This window comes from Saccopteryx leptura, chromosome 3 (genome assembly GCF_036850995.1).
Source record: "Saccopteryx leptura isolate mSacLep1 chromosome 3, mSacLep1_pri_phased_curated, whole genome shotgun sequence".
NCBI lineage: Eukaryota > Metazoa > Chordata > Mammalia > Chiroptera > Emballonuridae > Saccopteryx > Saccopteryx leptura.
The window spans coordinates 256,488,820-256,512,730 of record NC_089505.1 but is presented as its reverse complement, the minus strand read 5'-3'; the positions used below and the strand labels follow the sequence as shown (position 1 = coordinate 256,512,730).

Below are 23,911 nucleotides of genomic sequence, written 5' to 3'. Positions count from 1 at the left end.
CCTTTTGTAATGTGATTTACTACCATGCACATCTTTATCAGTCTCCCTGGTCTCATACCAACCACCAGAGCTGGGCTTCAGGCATGGATGGACTTTGGGGCCAGAGGGTGCTGCTGGCATAGTGACAGAGCATGTCCCATAACCAACTTTCAGGCAGGGAACCCCCTTTTCCAAATATGGCATGATTGCACATATATTTGATGACTAGAATAGGCAAACTCAATAGTGGTTAAAAGGACTAGAAAACTAAGGTTGAGTGGAAATTGTTAGCGTTCATTGGGTAAAAACCAAAAACAACTCATAGATATGAACAACTTATGGTGATTGCCGGGGTGAACACACAATTTAGTATATAGATGATTTGAAGAATTGTGCAAGTGAAACCTGTATAATTCTGTTCACCAGTGTCAGTCAAAAAAAAAAAAAGGTTAATGGGTAATTTCAAATTGGGATGATGAAAAAATTCTGGAGATATACAGTGACAATGTACATCACAATATTGTATTGTGAATTTACCAACACTAAATTACAGACATAAAATGGTAAATGCTATATATATTTTATTACATATTTTATTAAAGATTTAATTTTTCGGCCCTGGCCGGTTGGCTCAGCGGTAGAGCGTCGGCCTGGCGTGCGGGGGACCCGGGTTCGATTCCCGGCCAGGGCACATAGGAGAAGCGCCCATTTGCTTCTTCACCCCCTCCCTCCTTCCTCTCTGTCTCTCTCTTCCCCTCCCGCAGCCAAGGCTCCATTGGAGCAAAGATGGCCCGTGTGCTGGGGATGGCTCCTTGGCCTCTGCCCCAGGCGCTAGAGTGGCTCTGGTCGTGGCAGAGCGATGCCCTGGAGGGGCAGAGCATCGCCCCCTGGTGGGCAGAGCTTCGCCCCGGGTGGATCCCGGTCGGGCGCATGCGGGAGTCTGACTGTCTCTCCCCGTTTCCAGCTTCAGAAAAAAAAAAAAATACAAAAAGATTTAATTTTTCTAAAACAACAAAAAAATCAAATTTATTAATATCTATCTTCCTTTAATAAAGTCTATGTATAAGTCTCCTATTGCTATGGGGATACAAGCGAAGTATTAGGTATTGTTAGGTCTTAAGGAAGTAAACATTTCTTATAGAAGTTACACATAATTTTAAGGACAAAGTGCTACTTTAACAGAAGTGGTAGGAAATTATTTTATGTCAAATATATATGATATTGAAATATAACAGGACATTTTGAAAATACTGCCTTGTTTTTTAAGATATAAAATATATATTTAATCAGTATTTTCTTATTATACCAGCATGGTAGAAAACTGGTAAAAAGAAACAAATAAGTGCATCTGTCAAATTTGAGGTTAGACTGATGTTTCAAACATTACATTCTGTGAAACAAAAAAATAAAGGGATTTCTCATGAATCTGCTTTATACACAAGAGCTTAAGAGCTCCAAAACTTAAATTTTCTCTCCAAATTACACACAAAGGAAAACAACCATCATCTGTGTTCAACAGAGAATAACAGTATCAACTTACAGTAACAGACACACATATACACAGATGATATAAATGAATGCTCAATAGCATTATTCCTTAGGGAAATGCAAATTAAAACCAGGAGGCTATTATATGCACTATAATGGTTAGAACAAAAACATCATACCAAGCTTCAGTGAGGATGTAAAGCATATTTACATACTGCTAGTGAGAAAGTAAAATGATACAACCATTTTGGAAAAACAGCTGGATAGGCCATTAAACATACAACACCATATAATGCAGCCATTCCACTACTAGCTAATCAAGTGGGTGATAGAAAGCAATTGGGGGTGGGGGGGGAAGATGGTAATCACAAGATGAAGAGTGGTGCTTCCAAAGGGTATAGGCATAAATCAAAACTTATCAAATTGTACATTTATTGTGTATGCCAAATTATACCACAAGAAAAAAAAAGAAAAAATCAAATGCAAATCATTTTTAAAAGTCAGTATCACTTAAGGTAACATAATGAAGTTGTGAACTTCAGTACAATGGGAGTTCCTTTAAAAAATTTATTCATTTTAGAAAAGGGGGAGGCCGGGAGGGAGGGAGAGAGAGAGAGAGAGAGAGAGAGAGAAGGGGGAGGAGCAGTAAGCATCAACGCTCATATGTGCCTTGACCAGGCAAGCAAGGGTTTTGAACCAGTGACCTCAGCTTTCCAGGTCAGGCACAATGGGAGGTCTTAAGCATGGGAGTGACCCAATTAGTTCTATTTTAAAAATATCATGCCAAATCCTTTCTGGTGACTAGATTATAACACACAAAAGTGAGTATTAAGGAGCCCCATTAGGAAGCTATTGCAGAAACTTTTTTTAAGGTTAACTTGAGACTACTATATGATTATTGAGTGAAACTAAAAGAAATGAAGATATTTTTGTGGAAGAAAAGACCCCAACACACAAGCTGTGTTTTTCATAATCAGCACCTATAAGTACAGAAGGCTTTAAATACATTACACCTCTTATATCCCAATAACCCTGCAAGACAGTCAAGATTCAAAAAGATATTATCATGTGCCTAATTCTAAACGAAAGCATTGTACACCTTGAGTAATTGGCTTGGTCTGTCAACTTCCTAAATTATAACAGAACTGCACAACTCAGTAACTACCCAACTATCTTTAAGTGACCAAACCTCCAAAACATCCAATTATGATCTTATTATTTTGAACTGTTTACTTCATTAATTCATCACTCCTTTCAATGCCAGCGAATTTGTGTCACATCATTTATAATCCATATGCCTTCATAGATTAAAACATGAGCCTTTAGCCTGGCCTATGGGGACACACTGGACAGAGCATCAACCTGGAAAGCTGTAGACGCCAGTTCAAAACCCTAAGCTTGCCCAGTCACGGCACAAGTGACAAAGCAATCAATGAACAAGTGAAGTAACTATGAGTTGATACTTCTCTTCCCCACCAGTCTTCTCTGTAAAATCAATAAAGCCTGATCAGTGGTGGCACAGGTTTGAAACCCCAAAGTTCTTGGCTTGAGCAAGGGGTCCCTGTCCCAGCTGGAATCCCCTAGTCACAGCAAGTATGAGAAGTAATCAAAGCACAACTAAAGTGATGCAACTAAGTGTCAATACTTCTCATCTCTCTCAACTTCTCTCACCTCTCAAAAAAGAAAAAACAAGCCTTTGGTTTAAATTTTTAAAAATGCAGATACAGGCCCTGGACTGCTAGCTCAGTGGTAGTGTCAGCGCAGCATGTAGGAGTCCTGGGATGGATTCCCAGCGAGGGCACACAGGAAAAGCGCCCATTTGCTTCTCCATCCTTCCCCCTCTCCATCTCTCTCTTCCCTTCCCAAAGCCAAGGCTCCATTGGAGCAAAGTTGGCCCAGGTGCTGAGGATGGCTCCATAACCTCCACCTCAAGTGCTAGAATGGCTCCCGTTGTAAGGAGTAAGGCCCCAGATGGGCAGAATATTGCCCCCTGGTGGGCGTGCCAGTGGACCCGTCAAGCTCATGCCAGGGCCTGTCTCTGTCTCCCTGCTTCTTGCTTCTCACTTCAGAAAAATACAAAAAATAAAAATGCAGATACATTTATACATATAATTATTTCAGGGAGGAATAAAGGAGTCTTTTAGTGTCTTTCCCCCACCCCACCCTTTACAGTTTAAATTTTCTAAACCAGTACATACATTGTTTTTTGTGGGTTTTTGTTTTTGTTTTTTTACAGAGAGAGAGAGGGGGGGGGGGAATATGTGTGTGTGTCAAGGAGAGGGATAGACAGGGATAGACAGACAGGAATGAAGAGAAAGGAGCAGCATCAATCATTAGTTTTTCACTGCGACACCTTAGTTGTTCATTGATTGCTTTCTCATATGTACCTTGACCGTGGGCCCTCAGCAGACTGAGTAACCCCTTGCTCGAGCCAGAGACCTTAGGTCCAAGCTGGTGAGCTTTGCTCAAACCAGATGAGCCTGCGCACAAGCTGGCAACCTCGGGGTCTCGAACCTGGGTCCTCTGCATCCCAGTCTGATGCTCTATTCACTGCGTCACCGCCTGGTCAGGCCATACATAGTTTTGTTTTGTTTTTTGAGAGAGAGACAAAATAAGCCTGCAACCATAGGATCATATCTCTATGATCCCACGTTCAAGTCAGCAATCTTGGGGTTTTGAACCTGGGTCCTCAGCATCCCAGCTCTAGATCCACTGCATCATTACTAATTAGGCCAAAAATTATTTTTAAAGTGAAAAGTTGATGTGCAGCCAAGATAATAGATTCAACATCCCTGAAAATCCTAGTTTAGCTTTAATTACATCAGTGATTAGCAAACACTCCCTCTATCTAGAAACCATTGTACTTTACATATTAAAATTTCCCCTTCATCTTTCATAAGTCAAAAATACTTAAGTCTTTGGCCCTGGCCGGTTGGCTCAGTGGTAGAGCGTCGGCCTAGCGTGCGGAGGACCCGGGTTCGATTCCCGGCCAGGGCACACAGGAGAAGCGCCCATTTGCTTCTCCACCCCTCCGCCGCGCTTTCCTCTCTGTCTCTCTCTTCCCCTCCCGCAGCCAAGGCTCCATTGGAGCAAAGATGGCCCGGGCGCTGGGGATGGCTCTGTGGCCTCTGCCTCAGGCGCTAGAGTGGCTCTGGTCGCAACATGGCGACGCCCAGGATGGGCAGAGCATCGCCCCCTGGTGGGCAGAGCGTAGCCCCTGGTGGGCGTGCCGGGTGGATCCCGGTCGGGCGCATGCGGGAGTCTGTCTGACTGTCTCTCCCTGTTTCCAGCTTCAGAAAAATGAAAGAAAAAAAAAAAAAAGAAAAAAAATACTTAAGTCTTTGGTGCTCTACCTCCCTAGAAGAATACCTGCACCTTTCCCTCTCCTTGTTCTTTCCCCACAGGCATGCATCACCTTACTTGACTCTAAGGAATATCACAAAACTTGAAGCCAGGGGAGCAATGGGCAGTGGCTGCTCATCCTAACCCCTGAACCTGTCTGCAAGGCCCCCTTTTCTCTGTCTACTGAACTAATAGTAGCCCTGCCTTGGCTCACTTCTTTCACTGTGACTTCTCAGTGAGTAAAAGCAGTACTGCCTAAGCTCTCTCCACTGCTTAAGCTCTCTCCTGTTGCTTCTTCTGTCCTTAGTGTTCTTTGTTTCACTTTAATAAACATACTCTTGCCCTGGCCGGTTGGCTCAGTGGTAGAGCGTCGGCCTGGCGTGCAGGAGTCCCGGGTTCGATTCCCAGCCAGGGCACACAGGAGAAGCGCCCATCTGCTTCTCCACCCCTCCCCCTCTCCTTCCTCTCTGTCTCTCTCTTCCACTCCCGCAGCCAAGGCTCCAATGGAGCAAAGTTTGCCCAGCACTGAGGATGGCTCTGTGGCCTCTGCCTCAGGCGCTAGAATGGCTCTGATTGCGGCAGAGCGACGCCCCAAGATGGGCAGAGCATCGGGTGGATCCTGGTTGGGGGCATGCGGGAGTCTGTCTGACTGCCTCCCCGTTTCCAGCTTCGGAAAAATACAAAAAAAATAAATAAATAAAATAAACATACTCTTAAAAAAAAAAAGTCTGATTTATAACTCATCTATGCAAATATTCACTTCAAAATTTATCCTCAAAGACATCAACTATACACACACACATAATTTATAAGAGCAAAAATACTGGGAAAGCTATTATTAAGTACTTAAAGTAGAGGAATAAAGTAAATCGGGGAACACAAACTTAATAATATGTAATTTGTTAATTAAATAATTATATACTGACATCTATATGCCAAGCAAGAAAGCAATCAAGACATTTGCTAATCCCTGACATCATTAAGCTAACATTTTGGGGAATGAGTGATACAAACAATGACAGCCAAGTGTGATAAATGATGTTATCGTGTGTGGGGGAGAAGACTTCCAACAAATAATATTTTTTTTCCTGGCCAAAATAAAAAGTAATAAAATCCATATCAATGCAATATATTTTATATTACCTAAATCTAAATTAAAATGTTCTATTATGATTGTATTTTCCTTGAGCATTTAAAATTAAAATGTCTTTTAATTAATTTTTTTTTTTGTGACAGAGAGAAAGACAGAAGGACTGACAGTGACAGAGAGGAAGGGAGAGAGATGAGAAACATCACTTCTTCGTGGTGGCACCTTAGTTATTCATTGATCGCTTTCTCATATGTACCTTGACAAGGGCGCTACAGCTGGCATGCCCACCAGGGGGCAATGTTCTGCTCATCTGGGGCCTTACTCCGTTACAACTGGAGCCATCCTCAGCACCTGGGCCAACTTTGCTCCAATGAAGCCTTGGCTGTGCGAGGGGAAGAGAGAGACGGAGAGGGGAAAGGATGGAGAAGCAAATGGGCACTTTTCTGTGACCCCCTGCTCAAACCAGATGAGGCTGCACTCAAGCCAGCAACCTCGGGGTTTTGAACCTGGGTCCTCCATGTCCGGCGCTCCATCCATTGCGCCACTGTCTGGTCAGACTAATGTTTTAATTTTGTTAAAAATTTTTTGAAATTTTTACTTATTGATGGGGCAGTGGGGCGACTGGACGGGGATAAACATTGATTTGTTCTTCCACTTGGTGGTACATTCATTGGTTATTTCTTTTGTATGTGTACTAATTGGGAATCAAACCCACAACCTTGGGGCATAGGGATAATGCTCCAACCAACTGAAGCAACTGGCCAGGACTAACTATGTTTTTTGAAATGTTCTTACTTGGGTAATTACTACCTGTGTGTCTTTTGCTCCTCTGCGATCAACTTGATTCAGGATATACGAAGGGAACTCATAGCAAAAGACATCTAACCCAGACTAGAATTTAAGAGATTTTCACGTGCTTTAGACAAATGGCCTAAATTTAAAATGCTATTACCTAAAAGAATATGTGAAAATTAACACATGCTTACAACAATCACCTAAAATCTGATTTTAAAAATTGCTAGACTGGAAAAAAAATTGTACAAAACTTATTTTGGCTTGCTCTTTGTATAGCTAAACCTATTCTTCTTTAAAATACAAGAAGCACTGCAACTGGTGTGAATGAGCTTGTCTAAAGGGCCGCCCTAACCTAATCATTATTCCTTTCTTTTAGCACATTTATAACTCATTACATGTATCTAACTTAATGTCTACATAGTGTTCATTTTTTACATACATATTTTATCTTCTGGCCCATAGTACTTTGATGTAAGTGTATATACTTATACAGTGTGTCTGTCAAATCATGGTGCACTTTTGACCGGTCACAGGAAAGCAACAAGACGACAGAAATGTGAAATCTGCACCAAATAAAAGGAAAACCCTCCCAGTTTATGTAGGATGAGGTGGCAGCATGTACGCATGCGATGACGTAACACCGCGTACACAGCGGAGCAGCCCACGGCTATGCTAGTAGAGATGTGGATGGTACAGAGGAAAGTTCAATGTGTTCTGTGGCTCGTTAAATTCAAATCCGTGACCAAAGTGCAATGTGAATATCGGCAAGTTTATAACGAAGCGCCACCACATAGGAATAACATTACTTGGTGGGATAAGCAGTTGAAGGAAACCAGCAGTTTGGTGGAGAAACCCCGTTCTGGTAGGCCATCAGTCAGTGACGAGTCTGTAGCAGGTGTCCCCAAACTTTTTACACAGGGGGCCAGTTCACTGTCCCTCAGACCATTGGAGGGCTGCTACGTACAGTGCTCCTCTCACTGACCACCAATGAAAGAGGTGCCCCCCTTCTGGAAGTGTGGCGGGGGGGGGGGGGCCGGATAAATGGCCTCAGGGGGCCGCATGCAGCCCGCGGGCCATAGTTTTGGGGATGCCTGCTGTAGAGGCTATACGGTATAGCTACCTAAGGAGCCCTAAAAAATCTGTGCGTGAGCCCACATCAAACTGCACTGAATAGATATGAAACTGGGAGAGTTTTCCTTTTACTTGGTGCAGATTTCACATTTTGTTGCTCTCCTGTGACCGGTCAAAAGCGCACCATGACTTTACGGACACACTGTATAATCTTAATTCCTAACAGTGTTTTGAATGAAACAGATATACAATATATATACCCCCACGTATATAAATATATATGCTAAGGAAAATGCAATGTACAGTATTTGGGGGGTTATACCCACCCATTCCCAATACCAAAGTTATTTAAAGATGAAGGAAAATTAACGTTCAGAAATGTTAGCATATTTATTTAGTGAACCACGAAATCTTAAGCCTGGAGAAACCTCCCAAAACTGACATTGTTAAAAAGAATTATGAAATAAATATGATATGAATTTATTTTCCAGTGTTTACAAATGAGAGCAATTACCTTAAACAAGAATGTGAATCATTAAATTCATCATGCAAAGTTGTGGTTGGGTATCTTTTTTTTTATTAACTTTTAGAGAGAGGAAGAAGGGGGAGAGGAGGAGAGGGGTGGGGGGGAGGAAAGAGAGAGAGAGAAAGAGAGAGAGAGAGAGAGAGACACAGAAGCAGGAATTAGCAACTTCTAATAGTTGCTTCCTGTCTGTGCCTTGACCGGGCAAGCCCAAGGTTTCAAACCAGTGACCTCAGCATTCCAGGTTGACGCTTTATCCACTGCGCCACCACAGGTCAGGCTTGGTTGCATATCTAAATCTATGGTTCACTGACATTCTCTGGGAGTCACTTTACATGGTCTTTCAGTAATGAGAACCTTTACCCTCTCTACTTCCCCCCACCCTCTTCCTCTCCTTTCCCTTTACTTTTAAATTTGTGTATTCATTACTGGTCAGTTACTATTTAGTGAATTTAAAATGATATATTAGAGCATGTATTTAAATTTCATTTACTTCAGTCAGTTTCAGAGTAACTATGAGGTGTTACATATTTTTCATCACAATGTCTACTGCAGAAAGTTCGAACAGTTTGGTCTCCTCTTTTCCCTAAAAGAGAACCTCATAAACTAACTGCACTGCCACATGATTAAATCAGAACTATCTCCATAATTAACTAGATTCAATACACCTGACACCCAAATCCTTAACTGTAAATAAAAATGCCAGGATTAATAAAATTTCTCTGAATTTACAATTTTGTAAAAACATTTTCCTACCTTCACACTGGTTCCGCGGAAGAATCTTCCACCTTGTTTTTATCACATTTTCCAAAATTTGTAGTCCATAATACTGAAAATTGGATAACAGAAGCATGTGAACATATTGCTGAAGACTAGCAACTTGCAGGATTCACAAACAGACAGACATTTACACATTTACATCTAAAGTTTCAAAAACAATGCTACCAAGTTTAATTACATATATCAAACAAGGATCTATTCACCCATATACTGAGTTTTCATGCATTTTCCTCATTTTATTGTTTACTACTCTATTTAATGTCCTGCTGTTTATACATGCTCACACCAGGAAGAACCAAATAAAAGCCCTTTTGCAGCCAAATGGGCTTATCTGTAGAAGGAAAAATAGCAGCCAGATATGAATTCACAGCATAAATGACTGCTCATAAAATCACGTATTTTAACACGACCAGGCTCCTAAGAATTTAGCAGCTTGGATGCTCTCAAGCTTCCTACCATCTTCTAGGAGTTGTAAGCTCTTGGCCAAGGATTAAAGTATTGTCACAGATATTTTCTATAAAAAGTGTTTACAGACATCACTGGTGTGTTATTTAAGGAGCAGCAAGACAACCCATGGGTATAATTTTAAATTTTAACCCTCCCTTATAGTTGCTATTTCTACTAATTTAAAGATAAACTTTTGTGCACAGTCAAAAATAATACACAAATGCATGTTGCAATCTGCATCTACCTTTCAGGTATTCCTTCCTAAATATAAGAGTTGTAACTAAAAACGTAAAAGTTAATAAATGGATACCACTTTCAAGCCATTTTGTTCCTCCTGCTGATTACGCACTCTAAATAGTCAAGAATGCTCATAACAATATATAATGCTACAAGAATTAAATACCCAAAATTATTTTCATGACCAGTTAGTATGGAAAGACAGGAGGAAGAAAAAGGACAAAATTGTTGTGGTATGTTTGAACTAGTAGAATTAGGGAAGAATCAGCTATAATACCTGAAAGGTAAACTCACTCATATATAGACATATAACCTCAGATTGCAAGTTTTGGCTGAGAATAAGAGTTCATCTTTAAAATGGTTAGTCATCACACAATAAAATAGGAGCATTAGTATTTCAACCAAAGGGATCATGTGAATGCTCATTTTATCCAAAGCACAATATAGACTGTCCCAAACTACATTGTGCTCTAACAGTAAATGTTTTTGCTGTTCTCTTTCATTTTAACTTTTCAGGGAAATTTACCACTGAAACCCTACATTTGCAAAACATTCCTTAAAAAGACTTCCAAAATAAAAACAAGGCCAAAGCAAAATTCTGAAAATATAAATTTGATGCCAGTAAAGGGTTTCATAATCAGCAGTAGATAGTGAAGCTTCCTATCCTGTTCATTTACACCTCCACCTCTTTACAGGTCTAGGTCTCAGAAAATGTAAATAAAAGCAAAAAAGGAAGTTTCTGATTGACCAAAATGCTAAGTTAACTTTAAAAAACATAATACTCTAAAAACTTTAATTTTATAGCTATGAAATCAGACTGACAAGTTTTAGCAAGTCAAAACAATGTACTTTTTACTACGTGGAATATATCCTCTTGTTAATTTTCAACTAATTAAAAAGAACTTTAAAAAATTATGAAACAAAACCCACCATAAATACACCAGTAAATAGTAATAATTTTTAATATTACCATGTCTGGCCAATGCTTTTTCAGCTTAAACTTTTTCTCCCCTTCCCTTATTACATTTATTTACCTCTTCCTTTATGTTTACACTTTGTTACCTAAATTACGTATTTAATAACCTCTAGTCATTTCTCTAACTGTAAAAAGGTAGCACAAGTTTGCAGAAGATACAACTTGTATATGTATTTCCTGACAAGGGTGCTGAGGCAGGAAGCCCCCAAAAAGCTTTTCACATGTCATGTTGAAGAAATACAAAGATCACCATCATAATATCCTAAAACCCAATCTCTCCTAGACATTAAGACTCTATACATGGAGAGAACTCACATACCTCTGAAAAAGAGTATTTCGATTCAAAAATCTTAAGTACCAGCCAAATCTGAAGGCCATGATAAATGACCGCTTTGCAAATATCCACAAATAATCCAATTATTCTAAACAATTGCATTTCTGCTTTGCATCTCAGGATTTGAGAAATCCACTGCTGAGTTAAGAAGAGGGACAGATAACAGCAAAGACTAAATGAAAATAATAAATGCATGGAATGATCCCTATGGTAGAAATTTCTGAGCCCTTAGAAATACTTATTTTATGCATTGAATTCCCCTTTCCCCTCCCACCACCCAATGAAACAAAAACAATTGATGAACAGAATTCAGTTAAAGGGAATCAAAAGGGTAGACCTTGTGGAGGCCTGCCGTCAAAGCCTAGCTGTGTCAGTTGCACAGGAAGACACCCCTTTTCTTCCTATTACAAGCAATCAACATAATGGAACATTATGATTAATATCAGGTAGTGTTAACATCTTTAAAGAAAAAAAAATGACTGCATAAAAGCCAAATGTCATAGTGCATAAATTTGGCACCAAATCATTTGTAATTTATGTAAATTGAAGAATTCTTTACCTGTTGCTTTCTTTCTGTTCCTCTAATCATCTCATTTTTCACAAGACAAATTTGAGTTTTTAAAAATACTGTTGATAAATCAACTTAAACATTAGTAATGTCTGTCAGTATAAAAAGCAAAATTTACCAGGCAAGCAAACAGGCAAACACTGTTATGTTACTTAAGGTTAGCACTTTGAGGAAGTTCTGAACTGTATTTTTGCCCTAAAATTTACAAGATGTCAAAACTAATATTTTAAAACTGTTTATTAACACAGTCTGATTTCAGAAACATGTGAACACGGCTATTTTCTGTTTTAACACAATGTATACCAAATGGAAACCTTGTGTATATTAAACAGAATGCCATGCACAGTATTTTACTACGTTAAGGCAGTTTAAAGAGAAGTGTGAATCATTAAGCCTAAAACAGTCAAAACACATTTTGATCAACTCTTCTGTTCAAACTTAAGAAAAAAGGTCCCAAATTATAACATTTTCAATTGCAAATAAAAACTTGAGTGTTGTCCCATTAAAAGCATTGGTAACACACAGTAGGGTTTTACGCTGTCCATACAACTTGGTTTTGGAGGTGCCTAACCTTTATTATATTGATTACTTGCCCAGAATAATTCCTGATGTTTCATCTCTGAATAAAATTCAGAATTTATTCTACTTCGATCTGTATACATATTCTAAAAAGAAAAACAAAACAAACCCCACCCCCAAAAAACAAACACAAAAAACGCCACCTTGCATACTAGTCCCAATCACAAAGCTTCGTAATTCTTAGGACTCTGTGCAAGAATTGTATGTTACTAAATTTTGAAGTAAGTTAACAATATTAAATGATTTGAGATAATGCCCATACTAAAAATGAGATACCTTCCTCAAAGTATATGACTGGAAGAAAAGAAATAAATGGATCTTAAAACCACCACTTGCTTACTTTCGTGTTCATATTCTGTGAAAATTCCAAAATTGTGTCGACTCTTGTCCATGCATCAGGATGTTCCTTTAAATGTGTCAGTACTTCTTGAGCCATTCTTTGCTAAAATATTACAAAAGAACTTTAAACTCACTTTTTCTTTTAAATCATATTAAAATGGCATTAAGCAAGGTATAAATCCTAGTAAGACACTGATTCTACCAACTTTCAGAAACACTCAAGAAATAATCTTTACAGATATAAAAACATGTTCATTATCACTCTTAAACTTCAATTAAAAATGGGAATATAGCCAGGCTTGTGGTGGTGGCACAGTGGATAAAACAACGATTTGGAATGTTGAGTGTAGTTGCCGGTTCAAAACCCTGGACGGCTAACCCAGTCAAGGAACATTACAACAAGCAATCCTTGAACAACTGAAGTGAAGTTGCGAGTTGATAATTTCTCGCTCCACCCCACTCTTTGTAAAATCAATAAATATAATCTTTAAAAATAGGAATATTTATTCCTTTGAAACAAAAAAGCTTTTTTGGGGTAATTTGCTTTATTTGGTATTCTCAAAATTGAACTTACAGTCAACCAATGCTAACAAAGGTCTATTCTGACATAAGTAAGTTCACAGCATTTATAATCAACCAAAAGCAACATAGAAAAATTTACCTACTTGGATAAATTGTATAATAGTATATAAACTCTGCTTTACAATAGTCACCAAGATATCTCTAACAAAATTTAATCTATAAAAATGTAATACACAGGAAGTATAAACTATGTATAAGTTATACATATAGCCTGACCTGTGGTGGCACAGTGGATGAACCGTCGACCTGGAAATGCTGAGGTCGCCGGTTCGAAACCCTGGGCTTGCCTGGTCAAGGCACATATGGGAGTTGATGCTTCCAGCTCCTCCCCCCTTCTCTCTCTCTGTCTCTCTCTCCTCCCTCTCTCTCTGTGTGTGTCTCTCTCCCTTTCTCTCTCCTCTCTAAAAAAAAAAAAAAAAGGAATAAATAAAATTAAAAAAAAAAAAAAGTTATACATATAGAACAGTAAGACCCGTAAAACTTTTTTATGGTCTTAAATTTACTTTTTTCCATTCTCTGAATGTTCTGAGTTTATATTAAAGTATAGCTTATTTTAAAATTTTTCCTTTTTAGAGTTTTAAAACTGCAAACCAAGAAATATTAAAGCTATGTAACCATTATCTAGAATGTTTTTTTTTATAAAAAGATCTAAAACTTACAGAAGTCACCTTTTATCAATTTCTCCAGTTTCCATTCTTTATTCCTTCTTTAATCACTTTCATGAATTTTGTTCATGCCTTTCCACACTTTTAGAGCATGTGTATGAATTTCATAAAAAATAGTTGAATAGCTACTAAATTTTATATAAATAGTATATTACAATATATAGAAATCCTTCTGCAATTTGATCTTTCCATCTGAAATAATCTCCCCCCTCAGCTTTACTGAGGAATGATTGAAATGGACAGTTTTAAAGATCTAGCCATGTTGACACTATCTACTTTTTAAAACCATTATATTTTTCCATATATGATCCAAGTCTGTTAATCCTATTAATATCCTCCCAACCAGCAGTTTAATCTTTGTACCTTTTAAAGGCTGTTTGTAGCTCAGTTGGATCCTCCCAAATTATTTTACCTATTTCTATCAAATGCTATCAGCCAAAAGTTTGATGGTTTTTAAATTTGTCAATTACCCTTCTATAAGACTAATTTACTTGATCAAGGGTTTTAATCTATGATTAGAAAACAAGAGTCACAAATAGGGAGGGGACAACAAAGCATTGTTTTTGGAGTTTTTTTATTTTAAAAAATATTTTATTTATTGACCTTTTAGACACAGGAAAGAGAGAGAGAAAAGCAGGGAGGAACGGCAGGAAGCATCAACTCATAGTTGCTTCTAACCTGTCTTGACCAGGCAAGCTGGGGGTCTGGAACGGGTGACCTCAACATTTCAGGTCAATGACCCACCACAGGCCAGGCAAGAGAAGCTTTCTTATTTTAACCATCTCTTGATACAGATGCCTTGTAATCTTTAACTTGGTGCTTTTTTTAAACCTGTCTAGGAAAAGTTATTTGGTCAAGATACTACTGTCAGCTCTTTTGAAGTAATGAGCATTGTACATAGAAGTGAATACTTCCCATACTATCACCATTCATTTCTTTCTTTTTTTAAGCGAATACAAGAGAGCAAGAGAGCGCCCTCGAGCAAGAGAGAGGGAAGGATAAAGAGGGACAGACAGATTGGAAGGGAAAGAGATGAGAAGCATCAACTCAGAGTAGGGACACCTTAGCTGTTCACTGATGGCTTTCGCATATTTGCCTTGGTGGGGAGGGCCTCCAGCTCACCCAGTGACCCCTTACTAAAGCCAGTAACCATGAGGTCATGTCTATTACCCCATGCTCCAGGCCAGTGACCATGGGGTTTCAAACCTGGTTCCTCAGTGTCCCTGGTCTACACTCTTATCCACCACAACACCGTCTGGGTAAGGTCACCATTCATTTCAATCTCTATATAACGTTTCCCTTTATTTGTTCTTATAGTTGTAATTTTACTCTCCAAAGTTAATTCTAGTATTTGCATCCTAATCCCACTATACTTATATAATATCTTTTATTAACTTAAAATTCCAGAGGTTAAAAAGACACAAAAGAGCTAAAGAACATGAAAACCTGCTGAATGGTGAAAAGTATTCTAGTTGCTAAGCAATATAGATCAAGAGATCTCAAGACACTTAACACTATATTGAAGGAAACACCCATCTCTTCCATATCTTTTCCCCCTGGCTGCCTACTTGGCTAAAAATAGAAAAATGTTTTTAATAAAAGGTAGTCCTAATGTTACAGTGCTAAATATCCTATAATAATCACCCCATCTAGGGAAGAGTTCTTTCTAAAGATTTAAAAAGCCACCCTTCTAATAATTTCTTCTCCTCCAAAGTTATGCCGTCCCTTATTAAAAGTTAAGCCAGGGGTCCCCAAACTTTTTACACAGGGGGCTAGTTTACTGTCCCTCAGACCATTGGAGGGCCGGACTATAAAAAAAACTAAAAATCCCTATGCACACTGCACATATCTTATTTTAAAGTAAAAAAACAAAACGAGAACAAATACAATATTTAAAATAAAGAACAAGTAAATTTAAATCAACAAACTGACCAGTATTTCAATGGGAACTATCGGCTTGCTTTTGGCTAATGAGATGGTCAATGTCCCGTTCCGTATTTGTAGTAACAAGTGATATGACGCGCTTCTGGAGCCCTGACGCGTGCGGCCCGCGTCACCGGAAGTAGTGCTGTACGTGAGCAATGCCACCACACACAGTACTCCAGGAGCACAGGATGCACCCGCCACTGACCACCAATGAAAAGAGGAGCCCCTTCCGGAAGTGTGGGGGGGCGGGCGGGACGGATAAACGGCCTCAGGGGGCCGCAGTTTGGGGACCCCTGAATTAAGCTATCTACAGTTGAATTTGTTTAATTAGCATTATTTCTAGTTGCCATTTTTAGCACATATTTTATGAGATTAAGAAAAAAATATATACCGTATTTTAAAATAATGGCTTTTCATCAGATATGCTAAACCTTCATATTCCCAAGTATTCTTTAACCAGAGTTCCTTTTAAGTATTCGGCAGTATAACAGGTGCTTTACAAACCTCATTATAACAAATCCTCCAATCTCTTATCTCTTGCAAGGTAGGTAACAAGTTTGAAGAGAGACTCTAGAGCAGGGGTAGTCAACCTTTTTATACCTACTGCCCACTTTTGTATCTGTTAGTAACATTTTCTAACTGCCCACTGGTTCCACAGTAATGGTGATTTATAAAGTAGGGAAGTAACTTTACTTTGTAAAATTTATAAAGCAGAGTTACAGCAAGTTAAAGCATATAATTACTTACCAAGTACTTTATGTCGGATTTTCGCTAAGTTTGGCAGAATAAATCTTTATAAAACAACTTACTATAGTTAAATCTATCTTTTTATTTATACTTTGGCTGCTCAGCTACCGCCCACCATGAAAGCTGGAATGCCCACTAGTGGGCGGTAGGGACCAGGTTGACTACCACTGCTCTAGAGCAGGAGTCCCCAAACTTCGGCCACGGGCCACATGCGGCCCCGAGGCCATTTATCCAGCCCCCTGCCGCACTTCCGAAAGGGGCACCTCTTTCATTGGTGGTCAGTGAGAGGAGCACTGTATGTGGTGGCCCTCCAACGGTCTGAGGGACAGTGAACTGGCCCCCTGTGTAAAAAGTTTGGGGACCCCGGCAGAGCAATGACTAGAAAATTTATTGGGATAAAATTAGGGACAACTAACACTAAAAAACCTGTTTCCCACTACATCTTTTCCCCTTTCACTGAATATAAGTCCTCCAGAAAGGTGGTTAAGTAAAATAGAGTGAACTAGAAGTTTAGACATGGTTTTAGAAAAGGGTTTCTTGCCGGTTCAAAACCCTGGGTTTGCCTGGTCAAGGCACATATGGGAGTTGATGCTTCTTGCTCCTCCCCCTTCTCTCTCTCTCTCTCTCTCTAATGAATAAATAAATAAATAAATAAAAATTAAAGGGTTTCTTTACTGACTTTAAGCTCTAAACCTCAGCTTCCTTATGTATAACAAGTATCAGTTTACTGATTATCTTTCCGCAACTGATTTGTCACTTGAGATCTAAACGTAAAATCCTTACTTTTGGGAAAGTTAATTTTGCTCTTATAAATAGAAAACATTTATACTTTTCTAAACATATTGTTTATTAAGAATTCAAATTTAAAACAAATCACTAAATCTCACTACTGTTAAACATTACTAAAAAGCAGTATTACAACATATTTTTCATGGTAAAAATTACTAATTCTCACTTATAAACCTAGAACACTGGTCTATTCATTTATTCATAATACTTTTTGATGTTGTAAACCAAGTTAAAAAAACAACAAAGATTAAACAGCAGTAGCAGCTGAATGACATGAAAAAATTAAATGCTCATCTTCCTAATGGCTACAGACTGTGCTTCTAATAGATTTAAAGTTAGCCCAACTTTAACTTCATGCACTTCAACCGTACTTTCATACTTTCTCCCAAAAGCAGCTTCTTTACATACATACATTTTAAAGTGAAACGAAGCTTAAAGCCCCATGTTGAATGTAGGGCACAAGAAAAACAATTACATGAGAAAAACAATTACATGACATGTGTGATAAATACAGATGGAGTAACTTTTTCAGGGATGCTTTTGGAGACAAGAACTCTGATCAATAACCCCTTGGAGTATAAAACTAGACTAACAAGCTTACAAAATCACTGCAGAATTATTTCTGTCCACTCATAGAACTTCCACAACCTCCTTTCCTTTAAAATTCTCTTGTATTAACAAGATTTTTTTATCCATCAGAAAAGAAACTTTTACTCATATAAAACTCTTGAGATTACTTTCACAGGATGAAGTTTCAAGATTGTCCAGTTTCTTGAACACACACATTTTAAAAACTCGCCTCATCTATCTTTCTATTGGGTGTTAAAAATAAAAAACAGATTATGTGGGGGGGGGGAGAGAAACGGATTATATGTAAGATAATTTCCTACATTAACAGTACCACTTTTACAAGTGCTAAAATTCAAACAACATAAAGATGTTTGGTACTGTTAAAGTTTTAAAACAAGTTTCAATGTGTGAAGTACTTGTCATTTAAATGTTTCAGATAAAAGAATATTAACTCCAAATGTTTTAAATATATATAAGGTACATACAACCTTTAATATCTACAAAACATATATTGCACTCTTTTATTAAATGGAGCTAATGTTTAAGAATAACAGAATAAGTATAAAAATATTATGTCAAAATATAATCTAGTATTTCTCCAGACATTTTGTTAGTTTATATCTCAAATCAAGTAATAAAAACTATGGAATACTTTTTAAAAAGGTGGTAATTTAAAACTTCATTCAAAAATCCAACAACTTTGTAACACTGCAATAATGTTATAAAGTTTTGATCAACTACTTTACCTGGGTTCCTTCTCCATGGTATAAGCAATTCACCACATTGTCTAAAAGGTTGATATCCAGTTTTTGGCTGAAATCGAGCAGCTGACGAGCTGCATGGTCTGCTAACATTGTCATAATTGCTGGCATAGATTACTGAAAGTAAAGAAAAAAAATTTAAGGTGCCTATGAAGCTTTGTTATTTCCAGTCAAAATTTTCTACTCAAGTTATTTTACTTCAACCATGTTCACATAAATATTTTAATGAGTATTTAAAGATATCACCTAAAAACTGAAATAGTAAAGCAAATAAAAGCTGAAGTTACTTAGCTACTATATAACCATATTAGTTATTAAGAGTCCATTCAACTTTTTCTAGACACCATAAAAATTGTACGTTCTCCACTAACATTTACATAAAGTTTTCCTAACCTGTTTTACACCCCCAAATTTCCAGGTATTCAATAGCAAGGTAAAAACTTTAAAGCTTGCCAACAATTTTCCAAATAAAAACAAATGCTATCGTAACAGAAAAATGTGCTTCTTCACCACAAAAATGCTGGCTAAAACCTACTGGTTCATATGCAATGTTATCCTTTTAAGAGGATTCCACTCCAAGATGCTGGCACACATCCCCATTTTTGTTGCCTAGCATTATAGAAATCTTCCCTCTGCTGCTTCTTCAAAGCCAGTACTACTCAAGTCTGACTGGCTCTATCAGTATTCCTTAACATTTTTGGGTCAAGATGCCTTACAATGAGAGATCATGATAGCTCTTGCCAAATTAAAAAGTTCACAAGTTTGTATACAATTACTGAAGATTCAGGACACTTGGAAAGACAGGCATGAAACTCTTGGTTTTACTGTTACTTAGACCCAACAAGGTCAATGGTTATCTCCACTTCTCCTCCTCTTAAAAACCTTCCAGGATCAGGAAATGGGTGGCCAACTTATGTTTGGACAACTAGCTTGATACGAAAAAGGCGTTATATTTTTCTGGCTATTTTATAGCATTTAAAGATGATCTTAATGGCAGCAACTTCAATTAACTAAAATGTTTTATATAATAAGTGTCAAAAGATAAGTTGGTCAAGTCAGACATAATGTAAAGATCAAGATACTGAGTTGAAGGATTTTTATTCCTTTATTCCTCTGAAGTCTTTTGATCCATTAATGACAGTAAAACTGATGAGATTTCAAAATCTTTTATAGTGGTTATCAAAAATGTCTATAATATAGAATACTTGGCATACACAATAAAAAAGATCTTTCACCTAAATACTAATATAAAGGGATTATATTCCATATATTTGTGTAAATTTCCTCCAAGCGCCAATTTTAAAAGATCAGAATAATCAAAAGTTTAGGCTAAGTAATGTCCACAAGATACCAAGAGCCTCATACCAAGTTTTCGACTTTTTGGGGGGTTAAATACTGAATGAACGTTCCTGTTTAGCCCTACCTATTACAATATAATTTAACAGCCAAAACAAAAAAAGTGACACTAACAATTTTCATTGTCAAATATGTTGTCTTGAGTTCTTTAAGCTAAATTCTTACAAAATATCAGGTCTTGATAGACACTTTTGTTAAATATTTCAGTTTGCCATCTTTAGAACTAGCAATAATTTACCTACTCTTGAACTGTACATGGTACAGAAATGGCTGCTTTCCTGTTAATGCCAAGCACACTTAGTTCCCCAAATCAAATTGCTTCCAAAACATTCTTTCCACTAACAGCAGTGTTTCACACACTTACAATACACACCAGGCAGATAACAGCCATAGCCAGAAAGGTGAAACCACAAAATGCTTTTTCTTCCTTGAAACAATCCTAAAATCCACTCACTGGATAGCATGCACAAGGAATTATCCAGCACTGTGGTGCCTCTACAAGTAACTACGAAAATACCTTCATCACCACTTCAAACGCAACAGGCAGGCTACCTACTGCCAGCTTCCATCCAAAAACAACAAAAGCATAACCGTTGGTTAATGATAACTACATAGTAGGTTAGAAAATTAAAAATGAAAAACAAGTCGCTACAGGGCGACAGACTGCTACATTAGGCGTGTGGGCAAGTGCTCGTTTCATTCAGTCGAAACACACCTCACTAAGGCCCGCCCTCCCCTTGCTTCCCACCCGAACTGATGTGCAGCACTTCTAACTATAGCATACAGGAGCACGCACTCACCCCGCCCATACTCGGAGGAGGCATAACCAGACGCCGAAGTTCACCGCCCCATTCTGAATGCAGCATGGCCTCTGCGTGATCAGAGGAGGTCCGCGCGGTGGGCAAATCTTTAAAGCTTCCTCTACTATACCACTTCCTCCCTCCCAAGCCAAACTCAGAGGCAACGGAATCAAGGAGAGTCAGGGCATCATCCACTATACAAAACCAGCAGTAAAAATTAGATCACAACACACTCAAGCCGCGGAAAACTACAGCATGAAACCCCATTTGCAGATCCTTGAAAAATTAACTAACCTTTCCTACTTCTAATCCTACTCTGCAAAAAAATAAAACAAAAATCTTTTTTGAGTTTCCCTGCAGTAGGACCAGGGACTCGGCAGCCCCTCCCTTCTCCGATCCCAAGCTCTCCACCGAGCGACCACGTGATGCAGGCGGACGTTTCAATGCTGCTGCACTAAATATTTCTGGAAACTTCCACTCCTAATAATTTACAGAGATGTTCCTGAAATCGCCGCAACTTCTCCCCAGCCCAAGGGTCTGGGGAAGCCTTTCCAGTCCTGGGCCGGGGCCCTGCTTCACTAGCACGCTCCTCGCTTTCCTCCACCGTCATCCGCACACGCGAAGGACCTAGCAAGCGCTCTGCTCCCGCGGTCGCCTCCCGCCTTCATCTCCCAGTGTCAGAAGCGGCTCCATTCAATCGCAGGCTCGGCTGTGGGCCCGCCGCCGCCTCCCGGCTCGCTTCCCGCGGCAGCCCGCCGCGCCCCACTGGCGTCCTCCCGCCCGGCCAGCCGCGCCGCCTCCCGGTCCCCGGCCCCGAAGACACAGTCGACTTACCCAGAAATTAAACCAACTGCTTCTTTCTTCCTTGTCGGGGGATTAGGGAAAGGGAAGGTGGGGAAAGGGGAAAGGGGGAGAAATCAAGGTGGGTTTCACAGTTTTCCCACCTTAAAATAGGAAATTTAAAAAAGATAAGGGCAAAAAAAGGAAAAAAAGCTCAACAATATTTACTATTCACGGACACTTCACCCCGACACACACACACACACACCCGCCCCCCCCAAAAAGAAGGGGAATTAATATGAGGGATAAATGCTCCCGCCTGGTTGGGGAGTAAGGGAAGGGGGGAGGGGAACGGGGTCAAGTCCCAAAGATTCAGCCCCAGGGGGACCCTCCAGCTACAGGCGGCAGCAGGAGCGGCAGGAGTAGGGGTGTAGAGTCCACACGGTCGGGGGACGCTCTGCTGCCAGTTGCAGTCCGACTACCCCTACCAAAATACGGCTCCCTCTCTCACGCGGCTCCGGCGCTGGCCCCCCCCCCACCCCGGCTCGCCTAAACTTTCCCCCTTCTCCTGCTCCTCAGCGACTGGTGGTTCCCCCCTCCCCCTCTGGATGGTTGCACGGACTGCTGCAGCAAAGACTGGAACAGGCACCACCGCCGGGGCTGTAGCTACTGTTGCTCTTGCTGATGCTGTAGCTCCCGCTGCTCCTGCCGCGGCCGCTGCAGCCGCTTCTCCCCCTCCTCCTAGTGCCTCAAACTCGGAACCGGTTGAAACCGGTTCAGACTGGGAGATTCCATCTCGGTTGAGTTTTCAGCCCATGGCGCCGCGGAGCGTTTGGAACCTGGGCCTCCGCCCCCAGCCCGGCCGCCTATTGGCCGGTTGCAGCCACAGCCGCGCCATCATCCAACCTCTTATTGGCCAGTTCGCCCGTCAATCCCACCTCAAGTCTCCACACGAGCCCGCCGCTTCGGCCCCCCGCCTCTTTCCAGCAGCGATTTGCCCGCAGAGTGGGGGAAGGGAAGTGAGGCGGGTCGAAAAAGAGCGAGAAGGGGGAGGGGGGAGGAGGAGGAGGAGGGACAAGGACTGAGCCCAGCGGAGAAGAGAGCGAAGAGGAGCTGCAAGGAGGATTGGTCCAAACAGCTGTCAATCAAACACAGCCCGCCCTCGACTTCCCGTTTCGCTCCCGCCGCTCCCCCTCCCAGTGCTTAGCCTGCAGGCTTGGCCTTTCAGACCCACTCATTGGCTGGGCGCCTTTGGTGACGGAGAGGGTGGGGAGCAGCTCGTGAGCTGGTGGTGGCGCGAGTTTGAGTGCGGCGCGCAACATCTTTTTGGCTTACCGGGACCCGCGGCGGCCCGCCCTCGGCAGCTCCCGCCAACTTGCGGGGCCTGAGCCCGCGGTGATGAACACCCGCCCCTCGAGTGGGGCTGCTCTGCGAAAAGGGAGGGCACACCCAGTTTTTTTTTTTTTTTTTTATCGGGGAGGAGGTGGGAAAGCGAAAAGAACATGCCTAAGCCAACTGTAGGCCCAGACCTCTCTAATCTGTTTTAAAGCCCTGGATTTGGGGCCTGGGAGTTGAGGGGGAGAGTGACCGTGGAGGAAGTTGCGGTGAGGTGTAGGGGGCGTTAGTTCTTGGGGTCTTGTGGTCTCGGAGACCTGGAAAAGATACTAAAATAGTTCTTGGGCAAATTTTAAATTTTTCACTCAGTGTCTTCCCAGACTGGAATTTAGCTACTTCAACAACCAACCGTTCCTCAAAACGAAAGCACTGAAATCGCTGTGTAATATAACGTATTTTTGCTGGGTAAGCATGCATAGCAAGTGCTTCCCACCAGGTGTCCATGATCTGGCCCGAGTTTTTCTTTTCAGCATAGCTGTCCATGTACTTCATCACCAAATGGTACTTTCTTTGAAAGTTCCACGCACGTGGCCTTTCACATGGTTGCCTCTAGTTTGTCCCCAAGTGTCCTCCAAATCAGCTTTACTAACTTGCTTAAGAAACAGCAAGCAGCCCACCCAAATTTTATGGGCCCATTGTGCCACCAAGAGGTTGATAAGTGCTTTATTAAATCACTATTTTCTTCAGCAAATCTTCACTCAAATAGAACAATGTCTAACACCAAAGCACCCTTAATAACTCCCTCAGGTAGGGACAGGTAAAAGTGGGTAAAGAGGGATAAATGGTGATGGAAGGAGACTTGACTTGGTGTGAACACATAATAATATAAAATACAAATGATGTATTATAAAAATGTACACCTGAAATATTTTATTAACCAAAGTCATTCCAATAAATTGCAATTAAAAATTAAATATATGTATTTTATTTTATTTTTTTCAGAGACAGAGTCAGAGAGAGGGATAGACAGGGACAGACAGACAGGAACGGAG

General features: G+C 40.1%; 1 protein-coding gene across 3 annotated transcripts in view; it reads right to left on the bottom strand.

The window, feature by feature from the left end:
* Positions 1-22,366, bottom strand: part of XPO1 (exportin 1) — a 49,651-nt gene extending 27,285 nt beyond the window's left edge. The window contains exons 1-5 of one of the 3 annotated variants that reach the window (XM_066378186.1): positions 21,579-22,366; positions 18,574-18,705; positions 12,550-12,651; positions 11,048-11,200; positions 9,045-9,117 (exon numbers count right to left, since the gene is read on the bottom strand). In XM_066378186.1, coding sequence (XP_066234283.1) covers positions 9,045-9,117; positions 11,048-11,200; positions 12,550-12,651; positions 18,574-18,699 — 454 coding nt within the window. In that variant the 5' untranslated portion in view covers positions 18,700-18,705; positions 21,579-22,366. Of the gene's footprint in view, positions 1-9,044; positions 9,118-11,047; positions 11,201-12,549; positions 12,652-18,573; positions 18,706-20,744; positions 21,099-21,578 lie in introns of those variants that run through there. The other 2 variants (XM_066378187.1, XM_066378189.1) reach the window with 2 other exon arrangements.
* Positions 22,367-23,911: the final 1,545 nt, after the last annotated feature.